This window comes from Drosophila bipectinata, chromosome XL (assembly GCF_030179905.1).
Source record: "Drosophila bipectinata strain 14024-0381.07 chromosome XL, DbipHiC1v2, whole genome shotgun sequence".
NCBI classification, from domain to species: domain Eukaryota; kingdom Metazoa; phylum Arthropoda; class Insecta; order Diptera; family Drosophilidae; genus Drosophila; species Drosophila bipectinata.
The window spans coordinates 11040665-11067427 of record NC_091734.1 but is presented as its reverse complement, the minus strand read 5'-3'; the positions used below and the strand labels follow the sequence as shown (position 1 = coordinate 11067427).

Sequence of the window (26763 nt, the reverse complement as noted above, 5' to 3'; positions counted from 1 at the left end):
ACTTTCTCCCAGCGCACGTGTGTGTGTGTGCGTGTAAGTGTGTTCTGGTGCAAGTGTGCGTGTCTCAAGTTATGCGGCACCTGCTGATATATATTTGTATATATACTTTATTTTATTTTTTTTTTTTGTCATCCAGGCGCCCTACTCTTGGCCAAGTTCAAGTGGCACTTCCGCTTGCACTTCTCTGTCGCTTCTCGCTACTAGCTACTCGCTGCTCGCTGGTCGCCTGTCTCCTCTCGCTTCGTTCTCTCGCTCAATGCCCTAAATAGTGCTGGACTACTGCCTTAGGGTGCTAGATTCTGATACCAAATCTGCGACAATAACTTTGATATCAGCTAGAAAAATGACGTAACTCTTTTCACTTTACATTTTGCTTTCGGGGCGCTCCTCATGGCGCTCTTTTTGAAGCATTTTTGCTCGCTTTTTTTTTATTTTGTCGCTAGAGTTTACCGTTACCTATGTACAAGACTACGAATACTCCATATTCTATATGTATGATCACTAATCGTTATCGACAGTCTAGCTAGAGATACAAAAATTTCTAAGAATACTAAACAAAAAAAAAAATAGAGCGAGAGACAGATGTCCTGTCTGGATTGGAAATTACTATATGTTTTAAATATATGTATATATGAAGTCGAGTATCTATCTATGTTTTCTTCATCTAATCACACAAGTTCTACACTATGAGATTGTTTTCCTCAAAAACCAACCCCTGTTTTTCCACTAATTTCAACTATTTTCAATTATAAAGGAATCTTAACTAAGTTTTATAATTACGGGTTATCTACTTATGTACTATATATATTTTTAATACTATATGTGTTGTGTATGTTGGAATGATTTACATAAATACAATGACCAAAATGTACTAAGTAACATTACGGCTTCTAGTTTGGGTTTCAATATTCGGGGAAGTTTTGAATACAAAGTTTGTAAACTTTTACTTAATACTTACTTAACAATTTACATGATATAGTTTCAACTATAAACTATAGGTTATAAGCTAGATATACTGTCTATTGATATATTTCATTAGGGTATAGGTATAAGCTATTTTTTTCAACTACATACGAATCAAAGTTACTTCGTTTAAAAATGATATATCGATTGAATATTCAATTGGAAACGTGAACAAACCAAAACCAACCAGTTCCAGTTGGACTTCTATATATATGTATATATATTCAGGATCGCCGTAGCAGATGGACTAGCGATTCAAATTTACAGTTGAAATGAGTATTATTTTCAATGGATTGTTTTTTTTTTTAATTTGTAATCAAGACTCTATGATCGAACGATCGAAACACAGTAAAGATACAAGTTATAGAGTATATATAGTATTTTTTTTATATTGTATATAGTAGATTGGATATAGAATGTAGTATGATGCGAAAGTGGTGGATATCATACAAGAGCGAAATGAATTCGACTCGAAAGGACGAAACTGGTCCTAGTACTGTGTACCTTTGTACCACTACGAGTATAGTGATCGTATTCGGCTACCTAGGACTCAAAATTGTTACCTTTGCAGTTACGTTTGCATTTATTAAAATCGTTTAGAGAGTTAGACTAAATAGATAATAGATTTTAAAGGATATATTTCTTTATATACAGGTGTTTTTACATATCATCGATTGAACTTTTGGTTTGTTGCTGTTTTTTTTTTTTTAGTTCAGTTTTCTTTTCGTGTTTGCTTGGCTTTTCACCAAAAATCATAGAGGAAAGAAATTCAAGTTCGACCTAAATACACATCTGCATAAATATCGAAAAAGTTACATATATGTATATAGTATTGCATAATAGTATCATTTAAATATAGTCGATTATATATAGCATATATAGTATATAGATGTATATATACTTATATGTCTAGTACAGAGTATAATATATATTAGGATATATGTTTAATAAAACGTTTCACAAACCAAGAGTCGAACGTAAAAGTTAAACACAAAATTTCACTAGGAGAAAGTCGAAAATAAAACGAAAATCAAATGTGTGTTTTAAGTTTTGGGGAATTACATATGTTTGTGTGTAATCGATAAAGTCGATACATCCGATAGGCCTAGTGCGAGTACTTACTCAGTGGACTCAACCGTGGGCGTTGTCGGCATTATCATCAGGATGCAGTTGACGAGAATTGTGGTGATGATGAATAGGGAAAATAAGGGATGCACTAGAATGTAAATGGCCACACGACGTATCGGATTGAATGGATCGAGCAGCCACATTGCTTTTGATGCAGAAAAGCGAAAAATATCTTTTCCTTTGCTTACAACTACGAATGTCTGCAAAAAGATCAGGTTTATAATCAGGATGTCGCCAATATTCAAACCAAATCATGTTTATATTTAAGAAAATATGAAAATTATCAAAATCGATATATATCGATAACTATAGTAAAACACTACTACAACTCATTCTACACTATATTTCGATAAAAGACCGATAACTTACCAGTACATTGCTGTAGTAGGGATCGATATCCTCGAGAGGAGTGGAGGCCAATTCCGGCGGGAAGCTGCCCTGCAATCGAACAGGTATTGGCACACCCTGTTCAAGTGTAGGATCCGGTTGTGGACCTTCATCCTCGTCCTCGTCATCATATCGGATCTAGTTTTTTTTTTGGGTCACATTGCGTAGCATTGTAGATAGAACAGAAACGTGTGATAATACACTCGATTAGTAAGGTACTACTCTCCATTATTAGATGACAAATCAATCACGAGTTCCGAATCTAACTCAAAACGAGGAAACGAAAGAATTGAAAATCATAAGTCAGAAAGTGAGCAGCACACAAATGAACAACAATTTAAAGCGCCTTTCGATTCGGATTAAAGTTTTACAATTTCGTGATGGTTTCAGTTTTGCATATCACATTAATCTATATATATATTTTGGTATATATTAATTATAATACTATATTATATATACACAGAGTGAGGTCAGATGAGGAGATAGAGAGCCAAGGTGGGGAATAGAGCCTTAGATTGGGTGCCGAGTTTAAATTTTTGGGGAAGAAGTGGGAAAGGAGCAAAAGGTTTTAAGCCTTCATATATATTTTCTTTCTGTTGGTATGCAAAAGTAACACCAAGTTGGTTGGACCAATAATTATCAGGTTTTTTTTTTTTGGATTCGGGCGCTTCATCATTTCGATGATTCTGCTTCTTTTCGATTCGATATTCTTCTTCGTTTTTCTTTTTGTAATTTTTTTTTTAAACGGAAACGAAATTAAATGAGTAGAAAGGTGGTAACCAAAACGGAAACGGAAATGCTTATGGAAACGGAAGAGAAAACTAAGGTAAACCAGTGTTGGACAACATTCCATAGGTATTACAGTGTGACATGCTTCTTAAAACAATATATCTAAAACCAAAATCAGTGTTGAAAGCTACAATAAGACTACGGAAAATATACTAAGGGATAGGATGGTTGGGTAGGTGGTGGATGGCTTCGAAATTTGTTTCTTTTTGGCTTTTCGAATATCCTGTAATTGGCCAGACAAGAATTTTTTTGTGCATGTTCTGGGCAAATTTTAATTGCACCGCCATGCATTTTGTATGACATTATTTTTGCCTCTGGCTTCCTGTTTCGGTTTCCTTTCCTATCGATTTCGCCAACCAGTCTATTTTTTTAGTGTTTCAACTTTTTCACATGCAATGCCAAAAGGCGAAAAAGCAAAAAAAAAAAGCAAAAGTACAGAACGAACGCCACACAAAAAACTCTAACGTCACTTTATGAAATGTTCCATTTCGTGTTCTCACTCGCACATTACAAACACACATATACTATATATACTATATAGATTATATGGTAGCTTGTATATACATATGTATAGTATATATAGTAGGAGAGCGAGAGTGGTGGAGGGGCACAAAAGAAAAACTAAAGGAAAAAATTCCATAATAGTTGGCTTGGCGTGACAATTAGATTGTGCCTGTATGTGTGTGACGGCGTATCCTTACGCGCAACTGTATGCTATATATTTTGTAGAAGTAGAGCTTTGACGCAATTGCGGCACCCACCCGAAGTTCGATGGGTGGACGGGGCTCCTGGTTCTGGTTCTGTTTCTCCTTCGGCTTCGGCTTCAGTGTGGCAACGTTTTTAAAACAACTCAAGTCTATATTTAAACTAATAAAAGGCAAAAACCGCAAACAGGCGCGAATGGGGAGGCGAATAGTTGGATATAAAACAGCCGGTTTCCACCGGACATGAGTTGTCCTCGCGCATTCGCTCTGATTACAAATTTATGACGCATACCATTCGCGAACGAAACAGAACTATTTTCTGCCTTCTTTTTCTGAGGCCTATAGGTCCAGAGACTAGCTGGGAGTTATCTGGTAATTTTTTTGACATTTTAGAAAGGTTTTCAGGATTTTGTTGAAAGTATCTCAGGATTAAGCGGGGTTTTTAAAGCTTAGGATAGTTAGGTAGAGATTTTAAAGAGTTTGGGTTTATTTTTTAGAACTTTAAAGAAAAAGGTTAAAGATTTAAAATATTGTCATAAAAATTGAGGTATTAAATAATAAATAAATAAATAAAAACTTAAATATAATAAGGAAATCCAAGGCTCATAAGCCTTCATCGATATTTCGATAAATTTTATCCCAAAAAAATCAGAAATTAAATATCGATTTTCGATATTTGAGAAATTAAAAATTCAAATAAAAGCTCAAGAAAAAAAGTTAAAAAGTTAAAGAATTTCGAGTTTTTTTCTCAGAATTTTTAAGAAAAATTAAAAGGAAGTCAAGGATAATCAATAATAAGGATATCAATAAATGGTAATCGAATACGTTACGATAAAAATTATCGATTAAAAGAATAAAGAACCCCTATGCAAAAAATACCAAAAATAAATTAAAATATCGGTAATCGATATTCGTTAAAGAAATTAAAAACTAAAACACAAAAAATATAAATAAAAGACAACTAAATCTAAAGAAATTGTAAACTAGTAAATTAGTAACAGAAACTAAATTTAGTAACCAAGTAGCGACTAGAACCACGTAATCATTTTAATTATTCAGAAAGGAGGGGAGGGCTTAGGCGGATAGAGGCGGCAGGGTGTTGCGGCTAAGGAGTTGAATTGGAAAGCGGAGAAAGGACTTGAGAATGTGGCAAGCAGAGAGAGAAAGTTTCCCATGCGGCATGCAACTACGACAACCACAACAATAACAACAACAAAAACAGCAAATAGCAACGGCAGGCACACGCAGTCTCACGCACACACTGCCACACACACTCTCAACACACAGATACACACGCATACACTCACGTACATTAAGCAGGCAGGGAATAGACACAAGGATATTCAGGATACTACTATTCTTTTGTTTTTTTTTTTTTATTGTTGTAGAAAGCCAACTACAAATGATAGCTTAAAACCGAAACTGATAAACCTCGTAAGGATGTTGAACTAACTCTAAGTTGAGAATAAGAGACACACTACCAGACAGGATACTGCTGGGATATTGTGGATACAAAATATGACATGCTGAATGGACTATGGTTTTGAATCCCAGCAATACTCCGATATCCTGCGATATTATCCTTGGGAACACAACTTACTCGATTCCATTGCCATACAACTTACAATACGCTGGCTGACCTTCTCGATGCAACTCGATGACTCATCTCCCTGCTGCTGATGCTCCCATTTGTACTTTATAACTCTTTATTTTATACATATTGTCCTATATATATATATATATAGCTAATCGTTTATATATATATATATCTAAAAATAATAATTATATGGCGCGTAGCAAGGCAAAAATGTGAATATCTTTGCCGATTGCTAGCGATTTTTGGTTTAAATCATCAGACATCTGCATAGTATGGTCAAAAGAAACCTATTCCTCGGATACACCTCTAAGCTATAACACTCGACTAGCCTATACTTCCAATACCAATTCAAATCGGGGTTCAGAATCGGGTAAATATATGTATATATCTTATACTGATACAGAGAAACAATAAATGCAACACATACGCACACAAATTACTCAAAGATACACGGTTATACATTAAAATACCAAATACAATTACAGTTACACATATATAGTGGTAGGTAGTAGTAGTAGTAAGTGGTGGTTGGTGAGGGGCGGTAAAGGACTTTACGGGGGCGTGGCAGCTCATGGCAGAAGGCAGCGTTAATACTCCTTCAGGACATTCGCTAAGCTTCTTAGCAGCCACTCAGCGGCAGCTCGATAAGTGATTGAAGCCCCCAGGCTGTGGCAATGCCACACACATGACAAAAGGATATTTACGCACTCATATCCTTTGGCGATATATTACAAAGTAATACATATAAAGTATATATATGGTATAGAAGAAAAAAAAGCCGGTACTAGCTTCGGTTAGCCGAAGGATCTTGAGGTTCTTGTAGGGATTTCCTTTGAGGAAGAGTTTGTAATATTTAAAAAAATATATTAAATTAAAGTCTACTTGTTATGGATTTTATCAATAATTAAATCTTAAATTTCTTAAATTTTCATTAATAAACAATGTACACAAATATTTCAAAAATTACTCTTCCTTGACTTCTTTAGAAAAGACTGTCTTTTTCTTTTAAACTTTTCCCTTCATATTTGTGTTTATTTTTAGACAAATAAAATATAATATTTAATGTAAAATTCTTAACAAATTTTCAAAAGTCATCCCTCAAAGAACCAAAAGCAAACAAAGCTTAAAAAAGCATTAGATTTGAAGCAAATTTTAAGCTGCTTTGAGTATTTCTTTGGCTATTTACAGGTGAGAATTGGGTTTTTTTTTGTTTATTTTTAAAGCGGCCCTGGGAGTGGGAAAGTACACATTAAACTTAAATAATTCAATTTAATAATTTATATTGAATATTTAGAGTATTTGAAACATTGCAGGTATTGCAGTAAGACAAAGATATAGTACGATATATACGATATACATAGATACAAGGCTACTGTTAAGAGGGAGATTCTGGAAATCAAGGGGCGGGGCTCTGGTTCAAAATCAAACTAAGTGGAGCATTATATAATTAATATATATAATTTTGTTGGCTGGCTTGATTTATTATTAATTAATAATTAATTATAGTTGCAGCAAAAAACAGAAGCAAAAGCAATTATATTGTTTCGGCTAAAAAAAAATATTAAACACAATTTGTGGCAATAAATTTCAAATAAAATATTTGAAAAAAAATTAAAAATATAATTTCCTTTTCAATTGAGATTCTCAAGGGTCAAGAGGGTTGGGTGTGTGGTGTGTGGTTGTGTAATGGTGTGGGTTAAATTTTTTTCAGTGGTTGTGGAGTTTTTTTTCGTAAATATCTTTTTTGTTTGGTTTCTGAGCAAAATCTTACTTCTTTTTGTTTTTTCTTGCGACCATATTGCGGCTGAAAGAAGATTTGGATTTGGTTTTTGGTTTAGGGAATTTCATAACGATCATCATATTCAAGTTGAAGTTACAAACAAATAGCAATAGTAGTAGTGGAAAAAAAGTAATGGTTTTTAAATTCATTTTTCGATTGCATTAGGCAAGCGCCAAATTCGCATTTTGTTGTCATTTATTTTAAGAATTCATTTTCATTTTTATTTGATTTTTGTTTTTACATCCAGACAGCAGCGCGCAAAAGTTTCGTTGAAAGGAGAGCATTTTGTTTTTTTAATTTATATATATATTGAAATATATATAAAGAAAGTAGAGAAAAAGTTGTAAATGAAACGGAAAAAAGAGTACACGAAAAAGAAAAAACAAATGGTAGAAATTGGTTATGTAGGCGAGCAGTTTTTTCAGGTTTTTTTTGTTTTAATAAATATTAGATTACTTTTTTCATCTAACCTATGATTTTGATGGATTATTATTTTTATGAAAAATATGTCTGGAGGGGAAAGTAAGAGACAGTTCTAAAGTGCGCAATGAATTTATTCACACACATTTGTTTTTCAGAGTGCTATGGATGTTATTTTCTTAAATGATTTTTTACAAGATCCATAATAGAGCTAGCATCTGGCTTTTTAGCTCATTTCAATTAAATCAATCCACTCTTTTGAGAGATAATTCCTATTTCTGAATGGATGATTAAATAATGGTCTGATTTACTGATCGATCTAATGACTGGAAGACATATTCACAGGCGAGTCGACTATTTACAGGAAAGTTCGTGGAAAATTCTGCTGAGGTGGCGAGGTTTATGGAGTTCGACATGGACATGGACGAGGGACCTTTTGTTTTGTTTTTTTTTTCTGTTGTTTAAATTAAAAATGTAAACAAATTTGAATCGAATAATTATAAATAAAAGTTGTTTTTTGTTAGCCTTGAATATTTACGATACGATTACAATGAAATAATGTCATAAATGGAGTTGCTGGCAGATCATTAATCATAAATCATAAATTTACACAATAATACATTAAAATTGATTAGGTATTTCGGATTAGGAGTAGACATTAGAACACATTACGAAGCCAATGGTTTTTCAAATACGAAAATACACAGTAATTCTTACTCTCTCAAATATTTGACAAAAAGAAACAATTAAACAAATCGACAAACCGACAAACAAACAAACAAACAATCCAACAAACGAACAAACATACAACGTTTATGGCAGGAGAGAAATTTTACAGATTTCGATAGTAATTACGATACAAATATATCATTTTTCAGGATTTGTGGATGGGGGATTTAGGGGAAATACGATTTAAAAATAAATCAAAATAAATATATATAACTCACTTTTGGTTCACTTTTACATTTTACATACAATAATACTTGAAAGGTAATTTGATTTTTGGAATTTTGTTGAAAATAAGTCGAGAATAAACCGAAAGGAAAGATTCGAACGTAAAAATTTGTTGGTGGATGTAATGCTACGATCAAAACATTTACGATATACGATTTACGAGAAGTTACGAATTTACACTGGTGAAGAATGACAGTTGACAGACAGAGGTACAAAGGTTAAAGTTCAGAAGAGTTCAGAGTTAAGAAAGAGATAGCGGGACAGAGTTATCCAGAGTTGTAATATTTTTTTTTTAATGAGAAAATGGTATTTTTGCATTTACAAAAAGGCTTAGAATGGGTTGATTTTTTTCGGAATATCGATAAATGATAGTAGCGATGATAGGGATGACACATTTCGATAGGCAGTTTCGATAGATTATGGTTGGTTAGTAGGGTATATATATATATATATATTTAGTTGGTAAATAATAGACGTTCAGGCTTAAGTTGAAGCACGAACAAAAGCGCACATTAGCGGCGATTGGGCATTCGCTGATCGTTAATCGATAGCTTACAATTGGTACTATCGATTATCGATCAACGATAGGCATTCGATCTCAATTGGAAGTCAATTCACTTGGACGAGGAGAAAGAGAGATACATATACGGATATACAGATACAGATAGAGCAATAGAGAAGGCACACAGAAATATTTATGTATATATATGTATGTATTGTACATATATAGAATATAGAAGAAGCTTTACGACATTCAGCTAGAAATAATTACCACCTCTCCCTCGGCTCTCTTTCTTTCCAGCTCCTTCTGCTTTTCATGTTCAGCGGCAATGCGTTGTTCGATTTGCACCAATGATTCGCGGGTAAAGGGACGGAACAAACTGCGTTCTTCCTCAGATATCGAGTCGGAATCTTCTGTCATTGTCTATGCGGCCAACGATGAGAGCCTTAGATTTCCAAGGCCTGCAAAGAAATTGTAAGAATAAAAGAATAAATAATAATTTAATACCAGTTACTAGCTATAATAATAAATCTAGTCGCTAGTTAGTCCTACCAAATTAGTATTTACTAGTTACACTTCCGTTTCTAGTTAAAATTACCTGCTTATTGTAGTTACTTGTTACAATTATACCTGGTTTCTCTTTGGTAATTGTTACTCGGTATTTGTTACTCGTTACTAGTTACAATTATTGAAAGAATCGGTTGAGAATTGGCCGAGATATTGACATCGGAAGGTGCCATATAGCGAAATCCAGGATTTTGCAGGGGTCTCCCCACAAATTTTGGAAAAAAATCTGAAAAATATTTTCTTCTCAGATTTTGATGCAGATTTACTGGAAATCGATCCACAAATCGTTTAAGGTATTCCTCTCAAGAATCGGATGAGAATTGGCCGAGATATTGACATCGGAAGGTGCCATATAGCGAAATCCAGGATTTTGCAGGGGTCTCCCCACCAATTTTGGAAAAAAATCTGAAAAATATTTTCTTCTCAGATTTTGATGCAGATTTACTGGAAATCGATCCACAAATCGTTTAAGGTATTCCTCTCAAGAATCGGATGAGAATTGGACAAGATATAGCCATCGGAAGGTGCCATAAAGCGAAATCCAGGATTTGGCAGGGGTCTCCCCACAAATTTTGGAAGAAAATCTGAAAAATATTTTCTTCTCAGATTTTGATGCAGATTTACTGGAAATCGATCCACAAATCGTTTAAGGTACTCCTCTCAAGAATCGGATGAGAATTGGCCGAGTTATAACCATCGGAAGGTGCCTTATAGCGAAATCCACAAATCGTTTAAGGTATTCCTCTTAAATTGAATTGAGAATTACATTAACCTAGTTGTTTATTACTAGTAACAACATAGTTACTACCAAAAAATTATAATTCTTTCAACTCTGTTATTTAAAAATACATTTCTTTTTGCCAAAATATCAAATAACTTAATATCGACTGAATTTATAACTTATTTAAAAATAATTCTCATGATAATCATTTAAACTAAGTGATTCTATTATTTCACATTTACTGGAAGCATTGTTTGGCAAACACAATCCCAGTTATTGACATTTAAATGCAACTCGAAATGAGCAATTCATCCAATTACGACGACCGCCAAATAATTTGTCCATTGTGATGGACTTAACTCAATAAATGGAGAATCAAAATGAATGTACATGTAATTACATATTTAAATGAAAGGTTGTTGGTTCAGATTTTGAATTTTGGAGTTATATTTAAATACTTACATGAGGCACATGGATGTCGCCTGCTACATTAAAGCTACAACTATATCCGAGGCGCCATGTTCGATTAGCGCCCGCCGCTTAGCACAATACTGCAAATAAAATAAGAAAATTAATTATTATATATAAATATATGTTAAATATAAAATTTAAACATATAAATCTATGAGGTGTTGGTTGCTCTTCTTTTTTGAAGCTAGCACATTGATCCCTGAGAGCCAAATCGAAATGGAAACCTCAACAGCCGGCTAATTGGATTACCGCAGACGACGATTCCCATCAAATGAAATGCAATCAAAAGTAAAATGCACAAAACACAAGCAATGTCCAATCAATAAAAGTTAACAATATATATATATATATATACTATACGTACAACTATTTAAAAAAAATTCAATTGCTTTGGTAAATAAAGTTATTCAATTCATATGTTTACAAAAAAATATGGAATTGGTAATTTCCTAGTTAAATGTTAAGGCTTTGTAGTTTATTGTAAAATAAAGGCTATATTTTATAATTTAGTTTCTAATATTTTCCTTTTTTAACAATTAAATGATACTTTTTGTGTGAAAATGGCTCTATCTGTCTTTCATTTAAGATTATTGCTTTGTTTTAATGTTTTTAAGATTATTTTACGGTGAGATTTTAGAATATTCCTAGTTTGGTATCCATAGTTTAAGAAATAGTTCCATAATTGAACTTTTCTTTTAAGGTTAGGAAGTATTTAAAGATAATAATAATAAATTATCATTATTGCACTTTAATAATTAATTTAATTATATTATAATATTAGGTGTCTAAAATTGTATTAAACAAAAAGCAAAAGACTTATCTATCTAGAATTATGGTACAATAAGTCTAGTCTAATTCAGAATCTTAAGCTTAAGCTAAGTCGCGATCCGTTTTATTCAATCTTTAATCTTGAATTTTAGCGTAAAAGCTAGAATTTCATATCTAAAGATAATATAAATATGATATTAATTCACTACATAATAAACTAAATATTCTTAATACTAAATACTAACTATGTACCATATTTAATTTAAAAAAAAAAAGTATACACATTATAAACTAAATACTGTAGAACAACCCCAAAATTGTTTATAAATTTCAAATAGTTTTCAAGTTTAAACTATTATTAAAATATAAAATAAAGTCCTCTATCCTTTATCCAAAATTTACAAGAAAAATCTATAAAGAAAGTCCAAGATTAAGACTATCGGGTTCTTCGATGGCTTTCTTCGAGCGGGCAAATGGACAATCGGGGTCTTATATAAGCAGCCTCCGCTAAGGTCAAAGCACTCTTTTTCCATTTGCCAGCAATCTCCTCTGTTCGTGTGTGGGAATTTTTGGCGTGTGTGTGTGTGTATTGAGCATAAAAGTAGGTCAGTTCGATATTTTCACACACACACACACGCATAAAATACAGCATAGAAAAGTCCTCGGCAATATGAGCATATATTTATGTAAGCTTGTATGTGTTTGTTTCATTCATGGCATTTGCAAAAAAAAAAAGGAATATTTTTGGTTATTATCCTGATGACAGGCATAGAATTAATTTTTCCGATGACTCATGCTCTCAAAAATGCAAAAAAAAAAAAGAACCAGACACCAATATCAAGGAAATTCCAGCAAAAAACCAAAATATTTTGAGTTAAAAAAATTATAAGAAGATTTTTAATTTTTCAAAATATATTGTATTTTTATTAAAAATTAAAATTGGAAAAACAGTTAAAATAAACTAAAAAAAAGAGGAAAAAGAACAACAAAACTGAACGAAGTTCGCATGTTGTTAGTCAATGAATTTTGCATGCTCAACGCAAGAGAGAGAGAGAGCGGGAGAAAGCCGGAGAGAGTGAAAGGTCCTCTCTCATCTGCGCCCAGAGCAAACTCTTTTTTTCGCTCGCCTAGGCTTCCTTTTCCGCTGGCTCTCTCTCTATCTGCCGCTCTCTCCCGCTCACTTTCTCCCTGGCTTGGACTACAACAACACAGTTTCGGGTTTCCTTCTCTTAACGAAACCCGCTCTCGCAGATGTGTGCGTGTTTGTGTGTGAAGGAATTTCACCCTCTACACACACACACACAGCCCCCCATCCGCCCGCTAAACACTAGCGCCCCCCCCCCTGGTCGCCCCTGCTCCTTTTTGGCATTTTCCTCAGAATTTTCCTGGCAGCTGAAAGTTTGCCCTCCAAAAGCCAGCAAAAGGTTGTAGCCCAAAAGCGAGCAACGAGGAAAGCAAAAGGAAAAGCCAGCCGACAACGAGAGAGAGAGCAACGAGGAGGCGGCCAAAGAGGCGTGGTGACGGTCCACGGTCGAGGGACGGGTTGGTTGGGCCGAGGGACCTACAGAGATACCCCATTGATAGGCCCGGTTAACTGGGATTTTCAGCCAACCAAACCATGACATAATCAAGCCAAGTTCATCAAGCTGCGTTTGTGTTCCCTTTGTTCGCCCAAGTTTCTAATTACCAGCCAAAAATAATATACAAAAAAAGCTAAATATATATATAAAATGTATTCAGTTTTTATACAAAAGATGTTAAAATAACTAAAAAGTCTATTCAAAGAAGGAATTTGTTTGTAAAAGTGCAATTAAATGGCTTAAAACCAGAATTGCCCTAATAAGTATGCTATGTTTTTTTTTACTGCAGGGAGTAGAATGCTTCCTGATGATTTTTCAGGAAAAATAAAGTAAAACCTTAAAAATATTAGAACTTTGTGTGGAAAAATATTTAAATTTAAAACTTATAATTACTAGAAAATTTTAAAACTATGCTTTCTTTAAGAAAATTAAGGTTTATATCGATTTTATTGAAGATTTTATTACACAAATGCATTGCAAGTGTTTTTACTTATTTTGTTTTTCAATTTTAATAAATATTCAAGTTATTAAAAAATGTATATATTAACCTTAAAAATCCCTTCATAAATTGTACTTGTAATAGCTTATAATAACTATAAGCAGACTTAATGGCTCATGATAGAAAAGCAAGTTTTTAAGGACCTTTAAAAAAGTATACTAACACCTATACTTTATACTATACTACTATACTATACTATACTAACTAATATACTAACTAAGCAACAATAAAACTATCAAAAGTTGGTATATGTTAATAAAAATTGCATTTATAAATAGGAAAAGTGTAAAACCTCAAACAAATAAAAATATTGAAGCTTTAAAAGATGTTTTCTATAACTAATGATAACTAATTAATTTCTAACTAATAACCAATGATAGTAAGTATAGTATAGTAGCCATTAAACCCATAGCATAGTAACCCCTTAAAACCCAAACTTTTAGAAAGCTATAATATTTCAAAAATGTAACTCGAAAATGTATGTATTCTCAGAATTAAATACATTTTTTTCAAAAACATACATCAGTTAATTAATTATAAACCTAAATTAAGCCCCATGATTAACAAATAATAAGCATATACCCCTTAATTATATAAATAAAACCGAATAATGAATGAAATCACTTGAACCGATTATTTCGATTGGAAAAAGAGGGGCGAGTTATCGAACAAAGAGCTCACCTGTAATCGATGTCAATCGATGTTGTGCTTGGCTGCTCTCTCTAGCCGCTGTAATTCTTGTTGTTTTTGTTGCTGTTGCTATTATTGTGGCTGGTTGTTGTTGTTGGTTTTTTTTCTTTATTATTGTTGTGGTGTTTTTGTTTAATTTATTGTTGTTGCTGTTGCTGCAGTTGTAGTTGTTGCTGATGTTGCGCTGTTAACTATTGTTGTGTTGGATGTTGCTTCTGCTGCTGTTGTTGTTGTTGTTGTAGCTCACACATACATGCACCAACGCACACGCGACGCACTCACACACATATGCATATATATGAAGATATATATATATTTTTAAATTTTTAAATATTTTTTTTTTACGGAGACGAAGACGAATAAAGTTGAAGCAGTAGAACAAGTAAAAGGTGAATTTGTTTTGTTTTTTTTTTTTTTGTTTGTTTGTTTTTATTTTTTAATTTTTATTATTATGCTGTTGTTTGTGTATTTCTATATATTTTTAGTGTGTGTTTATTTTTTATTTTTAACAACAACCAAGACGACGCGACGTGTTGCCAAAAATTTTCATCAAACGTTGCGTTTTGTTCCCAGAGCTGTTATTGGTGTTTGGTTTTTCGGTTTTGTGTTTTTTTTTATTATTTATTCTTCTATTATTATTGTTATTATTATGGGGGGATATTGGGGATTGGTTTTGCCTTTCGCTTTAACTGTTGCTATTATTATAATTGGGGTTTCCGTATTATATAGCTAATATTATTATTATTATTTGTGGTTTCCTGTTGCTGTTTTAGTTTCAATTTCGCCAGCGTCGCCTAAAGGGAAAAGCAAGCCATTTTCCGTTAACATTACAGTGTATTTTATTTTTCACTCTCCAAACCAAATATTTATTCTATTGTTCACATAGAGCACTTTAATACACTCGAAAAAAAAGGCATAACTAATTTGTAATACACTGTTTTTTTTTGTTTTTGTTTATGCAACGTTCGCGCACGTGAAACGCACAGCCAGAATAAGCTTTCCCCCTCAAAAAAAGGACAAAAAAAATATTATAACTGTTAGTCCAGCCTGGATTTGGAGAGCAGAACCGTTATTTGGGCTCTCACTCTCTGGCTCGTTTCACAAGAAACTCCATTTTGCGAAGCGAAGTTTTTGGTTGCAGCTGTTGGTCGACTTCGCCGCCATTTCGCCGCAAAAATAAAGGAGCACAAGAAGAAGAAGAAGAAGTAGATGAAAAGCAATTTAAAAATATGTATGTATGTGTGTGTGTGTATAATACACCACCCATTTGGTTGTCAACACAAGTTTTGTTGTGCCACATGCCTCCCCTAACTACACTCGCTGCCAACACACACACACACACACAGACACACTCTTCTACTCGCACTCGCACTCGTTATCCCTATTCGCCATTTCGCCGCTATTATTCGCTCTCGCCGCATGCCTTCTTCGTTTGCCATTGTGACTTATTCTATTTTTAGGTCATCAATTCGATGCCTTCCTTTTGGCTGGCTATTTCGCCTCTTTTGCGCCACAAATTGCACAAAATTCGCCAAATCGCCAAGCGGCGAAGGGGGTCACACCACTTGGCACCGCTCTGACTGGCCAATTCCGACTGCGTTCATAACTTATGAATCCAGTTCTGTCCCGTCCCGTCCCATCCTATCCTGTCTTGTCCTGTTCTGTCTTGTCTTGTCTTGTCTTGGGTTGTCCTGTCCTGTTCTGTTCTGGCCGGCCTACGCCACTGCCTTAAATATAGAACAAGAGTTATAATCACAAATCATGCTGACCCGCATTTGGACGGCAGGCAGGCAATCGATCCAAAGGACTTGCAATAAGGACAATGTGCAAATAGTTGTGGCCATTATTTGTGGTTTGCTCGAAACATGGCTAAAATATTCATGCCAATTAAATAAAATAAATAATAAATAGAACAAATATCTATTGATGAGACAAATACATACAATATACTGACTAATATACTAAATTTAATACTAAATTAGGTTACAAAATATATTGCCTTTAAGTTACAAATAAATAATTACAAGATGATAATTAAAAGTTATTTTAATATTATTTATATTAAAAGTAAAAAAACTAATATAAATACCAGTGAGGAAGGATTTTTGAATAGATTCTTAAGAAAATATTTTGTTGCATACTTTTGGGAGCTTCGAAAAAAAAGTCAATGATACTAGACAGTGGGTCTAATAAGAATATATTTTAATGTCTATAACTCCTCGATAAATAGGAAGATTTAACTGAATTTTATTTCTTATGTAAAAAATACTCTTAGGAATAGTTTGGCATTAAAAGTTTATCAAAAAATGTTTCTGAACTGAAGCTATTTAAAGAAAATGTCTTTAATATATAACATATTGAATAATAAGCATATTGAATAATAAGGCTTGTTTCAGTATTAGTTTTGATTTAAATTGAGCCTTTTATCAAGAAAATAAATGAATTAAATAAGGAAGACAATAGTTTTAAAGTAAATTAAAAAGAATGAAACTATATAAGTAGTATATATGTATAGTATAATGTCCTTTTATTTAATTCTATCTTTAACAAAAAAAAAAGAAACTATTAGAAGATAGATTGGTGTGTAACTCATTCACTCATAATTCTTTTTCTCTATATATGTATATATATTATATTTCACTTATATTCATTCTATCGGCTTAGTGTGGCCAAGCTCTTAGTAAGGCATGCAGTTCGTCACCTACGTGAACAGCCGTCCTCCATAATAGCATTGAAAAGAGTCCAAACATGAGAAAAACAGATGGTTTTCCAAAAAAAACCAAAATTTTTGTTATTTTCAAAGTAATTTGAAGAAGTTATCTTGTAATATTCGTCCTTTTTTGCCTTAAATTCCATTTTTTTAAATATTAAAACCCTTCCACAAACCAAATCTACTCGAAAACCAAATTTATTTTAATAAATTGATTTGATTTACATGATTCATAAGGACAAGTGCAGCAATTGAGTGGCAAATTGAATTTACCTGCCACAGGATGGTATTCCAAACACATTCCTGCCACAAATCACTTATGAATTCCTAATGAAAAAAAAAAAGCAAGAATATAATTTAGTGATTTGGCCGAAAATATATATTCGATTTTGGCCCTCTGGCTGATCTGGCTGAGCACTCAAGTAGCCTTGGCCTCGTCCCTAATTGAATTTCTAGAGAAGATCTCCACACTGCCAGCCCACTTGACCAGTGGCTGGCAGGAGGAGTACCACTAGGACCCACTAGGACCTAGGCACATATGGCATATGGCGGGCAGGCAGTCTCGAGGACACAATCTCCTTATTGGATTGCGTCCTGATTGCAAGCCCTGGGGAATCGGACAATAGACTCGATTCCACTGGAATCCTCTTGCACATGCCATAAACGGCTATGGATTCGTTGGATTCGTTGGATTTTTGACCATTTGCACGTCACGTATTTAATAATTTATTTATGCGGCAATTTGGGTTATGTAAATTTTTTACACCGAAAACGGCAAACAAACAAATAATAAAAAGGAAAACCAATTGAACACGCACCAGCCTACAGGCCTGTTTATTTTTCTTTTCTATATATATATATATATATATATTTTTGTAGCATTTCTGTTCTTTCAAGTCCTTTACCATATATTGGAGTGGCTCCTCCGATCCGAGGTGGGTAAATAAAAATGCTTAACTCGGTCGCACTGGGCCTTGGCCGAGCGACAAAGTTTCCTTTTTTTTTTTTACTTTTCCTCTATTTTAGCGCCCAAGAGTCGCAGGACAAGCACTAACCTCAAACACACGCACACACACACACATACACACACACGTAAGTGCGTTGAAAGTTCATAGATTTTTTTGGCTAAAAAAAAAAATAGAAAGGAAAAATTTTGCTTTCTCCTGCCGTGGCTTCGGGTTCCTTTTAGCCGCGATTGCGTGTCCTTTCGTTTTCATTTCGGCCCTCACCAGTTGTTTTTAGAACTTAAACCGAATTAAACCGAAATATAAAAGTCTAACTGGGCTAGGGATCTATAATTATTTTAAAACTTTCTTTTTTAATCGCTCTTTAATATAATTAGAGAAAAAAATATACATTTTTCTTCAAATGGTAAAGGTTTCTAAGGAGCTACTGCTGATTCTTTCATACTTTTTCATAAATTTATGGAAATTGCTTTATATAAGGTTTTATAAAATAAGAGTTAAATATAGAAATCCCATTTATTTAATATTTTAAAAAATCAATTCTAATCTCAATTCAGTTTTTTTTACCTAAATACCTAAAATCTTTAATATATCAAACTTGACTTGGAAAATATATGAAGAATTTTTTTAAATAGCAATTTTTATTCCCCGAAAGATTCACAATTTATCAAAAATCTATGATTTAAAAAAATGTACAAAATATATACATATATATTTTCTATTTCTGCTAAATTGCCTAAACAAAAATTAGTTCCATATATTAACAAACAAAACTATTAAGGGATTCAAAGAAATGCGTTCCTAAAAATATTTTCTTAAAAAATTATCTATATAAAATCTATATCTATCTATTTATAAAAGTATCTACATATATAAGAACTATTTATAAGAACTATAAGATCTAAAAGCACTGTAAAAACTATAAGAACTATAAGAACTATAAGAACTATAAGAACTATAAGAACTATAAGAACTATAAGAACTATAGGAACTATAAAAACTTTAAGATCTAAAAGCACTGTAAAAACTATAAGAACTATAAGAGCTATAAGACCTATGAGAACCGCATATATAGAATAAGATCTTTTACCAAAATATACTTTTAGGGACAAAGATAACTATTTTCTTATATAGTTTTTAGTTCAAAAGAAAACAAATGGCTCAAGATTTAAAAACCTACAAAATAATATGAAAAAACCCTAACCTAAGGACCTAACCACAAAAGTAGGCTTCATTTTCCTAAAAAAAACAACTCTATTTAAATGAGAGGTAGCAACCCTATAACTTTGCTAAGGTCTACTACAAGATCTGGAATTTCCAGAATCAAAATAATTAGTAATTATCCTGCCAAATAAATAAATATACAGTACAACTATGCTCTAGGGATTTCGTGACAATAATTTCCATTAAATAGGTGGCATGCAGCTTGAAAAGCATGCCAGGACTGGTTTTGTTTTATGGATCGTACAGCTATACCTATAGGGTGTTTTAATTTTTGGGGCAGACAGTCCAACAACTTCAAAAACTTCCGAAATCGTTGCACAATTTCGGTTTCTTTATAATTTTTTTTATTCCATTTTTTCCCCCGATTTTTTTGTTTGGATTTCTTTTTTTTTTGTGCTTTTCTTGCGAGCGAAACCAAGGCAATTGGAGGCACCCTTGTCCCTTTTTACCGTTCGTCTCTCTTTTTTGGCTCGCCTCTCTCCCTCGCCCTCTCTTTGTAGTGCCTTCTCTGTTGCTCTGGCGCGTTTCTCTCTCGTTCTCTGTTTTGTGGAGCATTTGGGGTTTTGCTCCTCGTGGCCTCGTCCTCATCCTCATCCTCGTCCGTTTTTGGCCGCGAGTCCTCGGGTTCTCGGCTCCTTTTGCGCACAGCACGAAATAAAACGCGAGTCGAAAGTTGAAATCCGAAACGAAAAAGGACAAAGCAGGACGGGAGGACACAAAGGACAGGCCAACGGATGGGTGAGAAGGGGAGAACGGAGGTCGAAGGACGAGAGAACGTGCAGAGCACGAGGACGAGGCGAGGACACGGCTTAGCCAGTTAGCAAGGCGCCAGAGTTGGCCGCCCAACAGACTGACTGACTGACTGACTGACTGACTGACTGAGTGACTGAAGCGCCCCTCGTATTTCGTCCTTCGTCCTTTGTCCTGGCCCTTGCCTGATTTTCGAGTCGAGTCGAGTTAAGTCGAATTGTGTTGGGTTGAGACTCGTTTCGTTTGGTTCTGGTTTTGGTTTTGGTTTTGGATGGTTTTTCGTGCTAGCGCAGACGTCGCATATGCGCGCTCCACAAAAAAAAAAAAAAAACCAAAAAAAGAAAACACAAGAAAAAAAAAAGAAAGGCAGGGAAAAAGGACATGCCAGATACACATAACCTAAACAGCAGGCGAGTGTGCCGCAGAGTTTCCCCCAAAAAAAAAAACAACAAAAAAACAGAAAAGGAGGACGAAAGGGGGCCAAACTGCCATCACTAACAGCAACAACAAGAACAACAACAATAGCAATAGTGACAACAATAAAGTAGCTCTGGCAACTACAAAAAAGGACACTCGAGAACACACATTCAAGAAACCGATTCGAGTCGAGTCGAGGCAAGTCGAGTCACGAAAAATCGAAAGTCCGCGGCAACTCCTGCTCCTTGGCTCCCATGCTCCTTGTCCTTCTCCAGCTCCTGACTTCCTAGGTCCCGCCGCCATGTACATGTGTGTGTGTGTGTGTGTGTGTCTGTGTGGCGGCGACCCCCTTTTCTTTTTTTCTCTCTCTGTAATTGTTGTAACAATTTTCCATTGCCTACTTTTTTGGGCATTTCTTAATATTTCTTCTTCTTCTTCTTCCTGATTCAAAACAACAAACCAACATTATTTTTTTTTTGTTAAAAATTTGAGATTTCCAGGGAGATTCAGGGGGGGTCTTCCTTTTGCATGTATGACTGTCTGTGTGTGTGTGTGTGTTACTCTGCGTAACACGTTGTGTGTGACGCACACTCACATACACACATATTTATCGCTTATACATATGTATATGTATGACACACACACACACACACAGATGGATTAATAAAGAGAGGGCCACTAGGCGTATACGCAATCGTTGCTGCTGCGGCCACATCAAGTATACGCCACGGCGAACACGCGCTTTTACACACAGAAAAAAAAATGTAGAAAGAAATAAGAATTATTTTTTTCTTTTTTTTTGGATGTTAATATTTTTGGCACTCGTTCTTCTGCAACTTTTGCTCCTTCTTCGGCATCTTCTTCTGCTTCTTCTTCTTCATCTTCTTGTTGAAAGCACACGTGAACACGCACTTTAGGTAGTTTGGTATTTTATTTGTGTTGTTTTTGTTTTTTGGGTCACACTCGAAAAAATATCACAAAAAAAACGATGGCAAAAAAAAAACGGAAAGGAAACAGAGAGGAGAGAACTTATGTAAAACTTTGTTCTTTCGGTTTCCTTTTTTTTTTTGCCTGCGCACTAATCAAGATACTGTGTTATATATTACATATATATATATAGTATTATATTATGTTATATTATATTATATATATGGTATATATATATACCGAAACACATGTATGGCAAAAGGCATGTAAACTTTTCGGTTTTTTTTTTCCTTTTTTTTGTTTAACCGCTCCTCGTCTCTCTCTCTCTCTTCGCTCTCTCTGGTTAACTGTTTTTCTTTTCATCTGTTCGTTTAACGGCTTTTTTGGTTAATTTTTTTCATATTAGGGTTCTATATCCTTATATATCCTTTCTGATATTTGATGGTTTTTTTTTGGCAAGTTTATAATGTCCTGTTTTTATTTCAATTTTTTATATTTGCTTTGGCTCTGAGGCTGCTACTAGGATGTTACTGGTACTGGGTACTGGGGTACTGGTACTACGGCTGTTTCGTTACCCGTAATCCGTTCGTCTCCGTGGTTTACTGAAACTGTCAGCTGCCGCATCGCGTGTGCGTCCGCAGAGTGCGACTTTCGTTCAGTTCGCTTCGGCAGCGGCTTCGGCAAAGCTTCGGCCCCGCTTCGTTGGAGCTTCGTTGGCGCTTCGTCTGCCTTCGGGCTGTGCCAGTTTCCCGTTACAGGGACAACGACAACAACACTAGTGGGCACCAGCAATAGCAATACCAACAGCAACAACAAAAGCTACAATACCGAAGGAGAGCCCCACTCGGTCATTGGGACAGGCTCTGGCTCCGGCTGCTCTGCCTCAGTCGCTGCTTCTACCTCTGCTTTTGTCTTTGTTTTTTGTTTTTTGCAAAAGCAGGCTGCTAAAAGGGACACACACGCAAACAGAGCAAACACAAAAAACCAAAAGCACAAAACTCACGCAAAGTCAAAAAAAGAAAGTGCACCTGCACTCAAAACTCAGTGAGAAAAGGCAAAAAAAAAAGCAAGTGCCTGGTAATAGAAAAAGAAAACTCACCAGCTCTCCGGCTAATGAATTAAGTCTGAGACCTACTTTCGGTCCAAGTCTTTCAAAAATGTTTACTCTTTATGAGATGGAAAATCTCGCCAACTAAAATAAAAACTTCCTGCTCAAATGTGTACTTTCTCTAACGGCTTTTTTCGCCAAACAAAATGTTTCTTATTCAAGAAAATATCCTTTACAATTATACTTTTATGGAAAAGGCTTTTAGTTTTAAAAAATTCATTAAAATATAACTTTTTGGTAGGAAAATTGTTGATTCAAGATACTATACAGTTTTTTGTAGAAAAACACATTTAATTTCTTAAAATTATAATAGAACATATTCAATATATGTTTTATTCTATCTTTTTTTAGATAAATTACTTAAATCCTGTCTAAAAACATGTATTTAATATTTATAAATACATATACCCTTACATTTTTTAGTGTTAGTGAGTAAGATTTCAATATAAAATATTAACAGACCAAAATTTCATTACTCTTGTATACTTATTCTTTGAATATTTTAATTAATAATGTTATAGTAATATATCAAATGAAATATATTGCTTCAAAAGCAGTTTTGTACTATTTTGAACCTTTTTTTATGAAAATCCACCATATTAAATATAAATATTATGGAATAAGATACTAATTAGATATAAAAAAGGATTACTAGATTAGATTGTTATTCGATTTATTTATTTTATGCATTTTTAATAGAAAATCGATTAAAAAATAAAGTTTAAGAAACGTAATAGATTTTTGATTAGAATAGATAAAAAATCCAAGAAAAAATGACAATAGATAATCAATATTAATATATTTATTTACATAATATAACATAAATAATTAACCTCAAAGTTTAAGTAAGAACCTTTAAGTTCCTAATCTTTCAAAGCCTTTTTTATGGAAATTCATAACCTTATAAACAAATATTATGGAATATAATACCAATTAGATACAAAACTCGTTGTTTTATATTCTATTAACTACAAATAATCAACTACAAAGAATGAGTAAAGCCCTTGCACATTTTCGATAGAAAAGTGATGTATTTTCGATAAATAATACTTCGATAAATAATCGAAGGCCACATTACAATTATGGTTAGATAAAAAATAATGCCTTTTGAAACATAGTGCCCTTTAAGATCAACATTCCTATGCAAAGAAATACAACTGGGTACAATATTTATTGGCTAATAATTGTGGCTAGATAGGTAGCTTGGTAGTTGACCAGTTAGGTGGCCAGGAGGCACCTGTCCAGGTAGGTAGATGGCCTAATCGTCGTAAGCGCTTAATTGTTTTCTTTGTGTGAAACATTTCCGTGGCATTTGGACGCCTCCAATTAGCCGGAAGTGGTGTAATGGCTCCCCAGGTGCCGGCGATCGGTATTTTTTCCCGCCCCACCATAACCTTAGACCTTAGCACCTCTATATAACTATGTAATACAAATATGCAGTATATATGTATGTATGTGGATATATATGGAAGATACCCCACCCAGTTGATCTAGCTAATTGCGGGCAAACATTCAAAGGTCCTTTAAGGATTCCAATGGAACGCAGTCGAGGGAATTCGAACAGCGTCAAACAGACAAACAATAACTTCAATGTCGCAACAAATGACAATATTTACGCCAACAACAAAGCAACACAGGGTCCCGCCCACATGATACTATTAGCCATACAGTGTTGTCCCATCGCCATCGCCATCGCCATCGCCAATGCTGCTCCCACTCTCCAGCTGCCACGCCTCTTTTGTCAGTCCTTTGCCTTTCACAGAGTCCTGCCACAGGAGTATAAACATACACTTTGTGGAAAAAAGTTTATAATAGTTCTGAACTTATTTATTCCTTTATTAAAACATAGTGGGCTTATAAAAAATTATTGATATTTAAACAAGATCCTTTTTTTATTTCCAGTAATTATTTTATACCAATGTATGTAAGATAATGATGCTTTTCTTTTACTTTTGTAGATGAAGATGAATTATCGATATTTTAGTTGGTAAAAATGTCATACAAAAATTACTAATCGATGTTTTCGATAACACCATTATTCAGTATTGTAGTTAAGAAAGCTGATTTTTAAAAATAGGCATAGTCTGCATGAGTGATTTAATTAAATAATTACGATTTGACTCTTTTAAGTTAAACTTTCAATTTTTTTAAAATTTTAGATAACAAAATATATTGAATAATCGATAAAAACCTTAACAGTACAACCGCTTTTAAATTTTAGCTTTTATTTAAGTTTTAGCATTATTTTGCATTATTTAATATTGGGGAATACATAGATATGTACATATATTTAGACATTTATTTATAATTATTCGTTAAAATATTGATAAATTATCGATATTTTCTTCAAAATATATTTTTTTTAAATATATTAAAGAATCAAATTGTTTAAAATTTAATGACCTTCATTTTCTATTCTTTTTAATAACATAACATATTTTTATAACATCTTAATAATGTTTGTAAATATTATTTTTTTATTAAAAATATTTAATTTTTTATTTCAGTGCAACATTGAGTGGCACAAACGGCTGCGGATGATGTCAGCGAGTGTGTGCGCTTGTATGTGTGGCATGCAACACAGCAGCAATGGCAGCGGTAGTGGCAGCGGCAGCGGCAACGACAACGGCAGCAGGAGCCACAACAACAAAACAGTCGCACGTACGTCCTCGGTGTGTCCTCGCACACACACACACACACACACATACACACGCCCAAAAGCACGCACACACACAGCACTCCTTTCTCAATTTTTTTTTTGCTTTCTCTCTTTTCCTCACACTTCCATTTGGAATTCCCTTTTTCTTACACGTTTTTTTTTCTCCATTTCATTTTGCGGCCATTGCGGTTGTTGCTGCTGTTTGTGCACTGAGAGAAATGGAATTAAAAAAGAGTAGTTTATATTTTAAAAGTTTGAGTGAAGAAATATATATATTGAAGAATTTTTTAACAAAGGCTTTCAGTTTTTAATAAAAAAGATTTTAAATATTTAATTTTTTTTTCAGTGCTTTTTGCTTTTATTTTTTCTCCTTCTACTGCTGCTGCTACAGTTGGGCAAAATGTAAAAAGGAGCACATTTCATGAATGAACAATGACGACATTTTGACAGCGGTGCCTTACCCCCAAAGCCCCCCCCAAAAGCCCCGCCACTCGTACTGCCCATAACTTATCCCTCAACCTGTTTCCCACAGGAGGCAAAGCACATACATATGTACAATCCTTATATACTATATATTTTGTACTTATATACATACATACTTGCATAGAAAGTGGAAAATGCCTGAGAAGTGAAAGGAAAAAGAAAGTTTTGGTATGAAGGGGGTTACCACGATATCTGTCGTCCATCAACTTGTCAGGTGTCACTACGTTTCCTGTTTACCCAACTCCCTCCATTTAAAATATATATCCATTTTGAAGTGTTTTTAGAATTGAAAACTAATTAAAATAATTAAATAGATAATTAATAGATAATATTTAATAAATAAATGGCTAACCAAACTTAAATGGCTTTTAATTACTTAAGTATTAGTTTTACTTCATTTAATAAATAAATTTTATTTGGCATTCAAAAAAAATCATGCGTATACGTAATATTCCTCAAACATCTAATATTAAGTATACGCCTAGTGGGCTTATTATAGTAGGGAACTAGCCATTGCTCGGCTATTAATTGCTCGATAGAGCTTTGAGTAGAATAATTCTCTAATACAAAATCTGAAAAACTAATATATTACCTACAACCTACTGGAAACTAAACAAAGCCACCTTTTAAAACCATTTTATTAAATCTTATTTAACTATTAATATTAAAAATTCGTGATTTATTATTAATGCAGGGGAGTATCAGAAAATTAAAAAGAGCATAAACGGAAATGCAAAAGCTGAGTCCTGCTGTATCCTGCCAGGATATGCTCAAAAACGGCAAAGGCAAAGGAAATTGAATATTTAATTTTGCTCTCGCTTTCGGTTATGAGAAACACTTTCCACTTGCACTTTTCCATTTTCACGCAAAAGAAAAAAAAAAAGGACGAAGGTGGATTAGTTGGTAACTGGTGAGACTCTCCCCTCTAAGCCACTCCTCTATCCCCCTTCCTTAAAGGCCATAAGCAAATGCAGCAACTGTGTAATGTACACCTGTGCGT

At 33.8% G+C, this 26763-nt stretch overlaps 1 protein-coding gene and 1 long non-coding RNA gene across 51 annotated transcripts in view; both read right to left on the bottom strand.

Moving 5' to 3' along the window:
* para (sodium voltage-gated channel paralytic) overlaps positions 1 to 14623 on the bottom strand; it is a 61046-nt gene extending 46423 nt beyond the window's left edge. For 35 of the 50 annotated variants that reach the window (XM_070279148.1, XM_070279145.1, XM_070279246.1 and 32 more), the window contains exons 1-6: positions 14512 to 14623; positions 10975 to 11063; positions 9495 to 9685; positions 7340 to 7372; positions 2461 to 2616; positions 2086 to 2291 (exon numbers count right to left, since the gene is read on the bottom strand). In XM_070279148.1, the coding sequence (XP_070135249.1) occupies positions 2086 to 2291; positions 2461 to 2616; positions 7340 to 7372; positions 9495 to 9644 (545 nt within the window). In that variant the 5' untranslated portion in view covers positions 9645 to 9685; positions 10975 to 11063; positions 14512 to 14623. The remainder of the gene's footprint in view (positions 1 to 2085; positions 2292 to 2460; positions 2617 to 7339; positions 7373 to 9494; positions 9686 to 10974; positions 11064 to 14511) is intronic. The other 15 variants (XM_043209895.2, XM_043209898.2, XM_043209918.2 and 12 more) reach the window with 2 other exon arrangements.
* Positions 14624 to 14960: 337 nt separating this feature from the next.
* Positions 14961 to 22135, bottom strand: LOC122321023 (uncharacterized). Its single transcript, XR_006245945.1, has 2 exons — positions 22089 to 22135; positions 14961 to 15314 (listed from the first exon to the last, which is right to left on the bottom strand). It is a non-coding gene; the product is annotated as an uncharacterized lncRNA (long non-coding RNA).
* Between the last annotated feature and the right edge of the window lie 4628 nt (positions 22136 to 26763).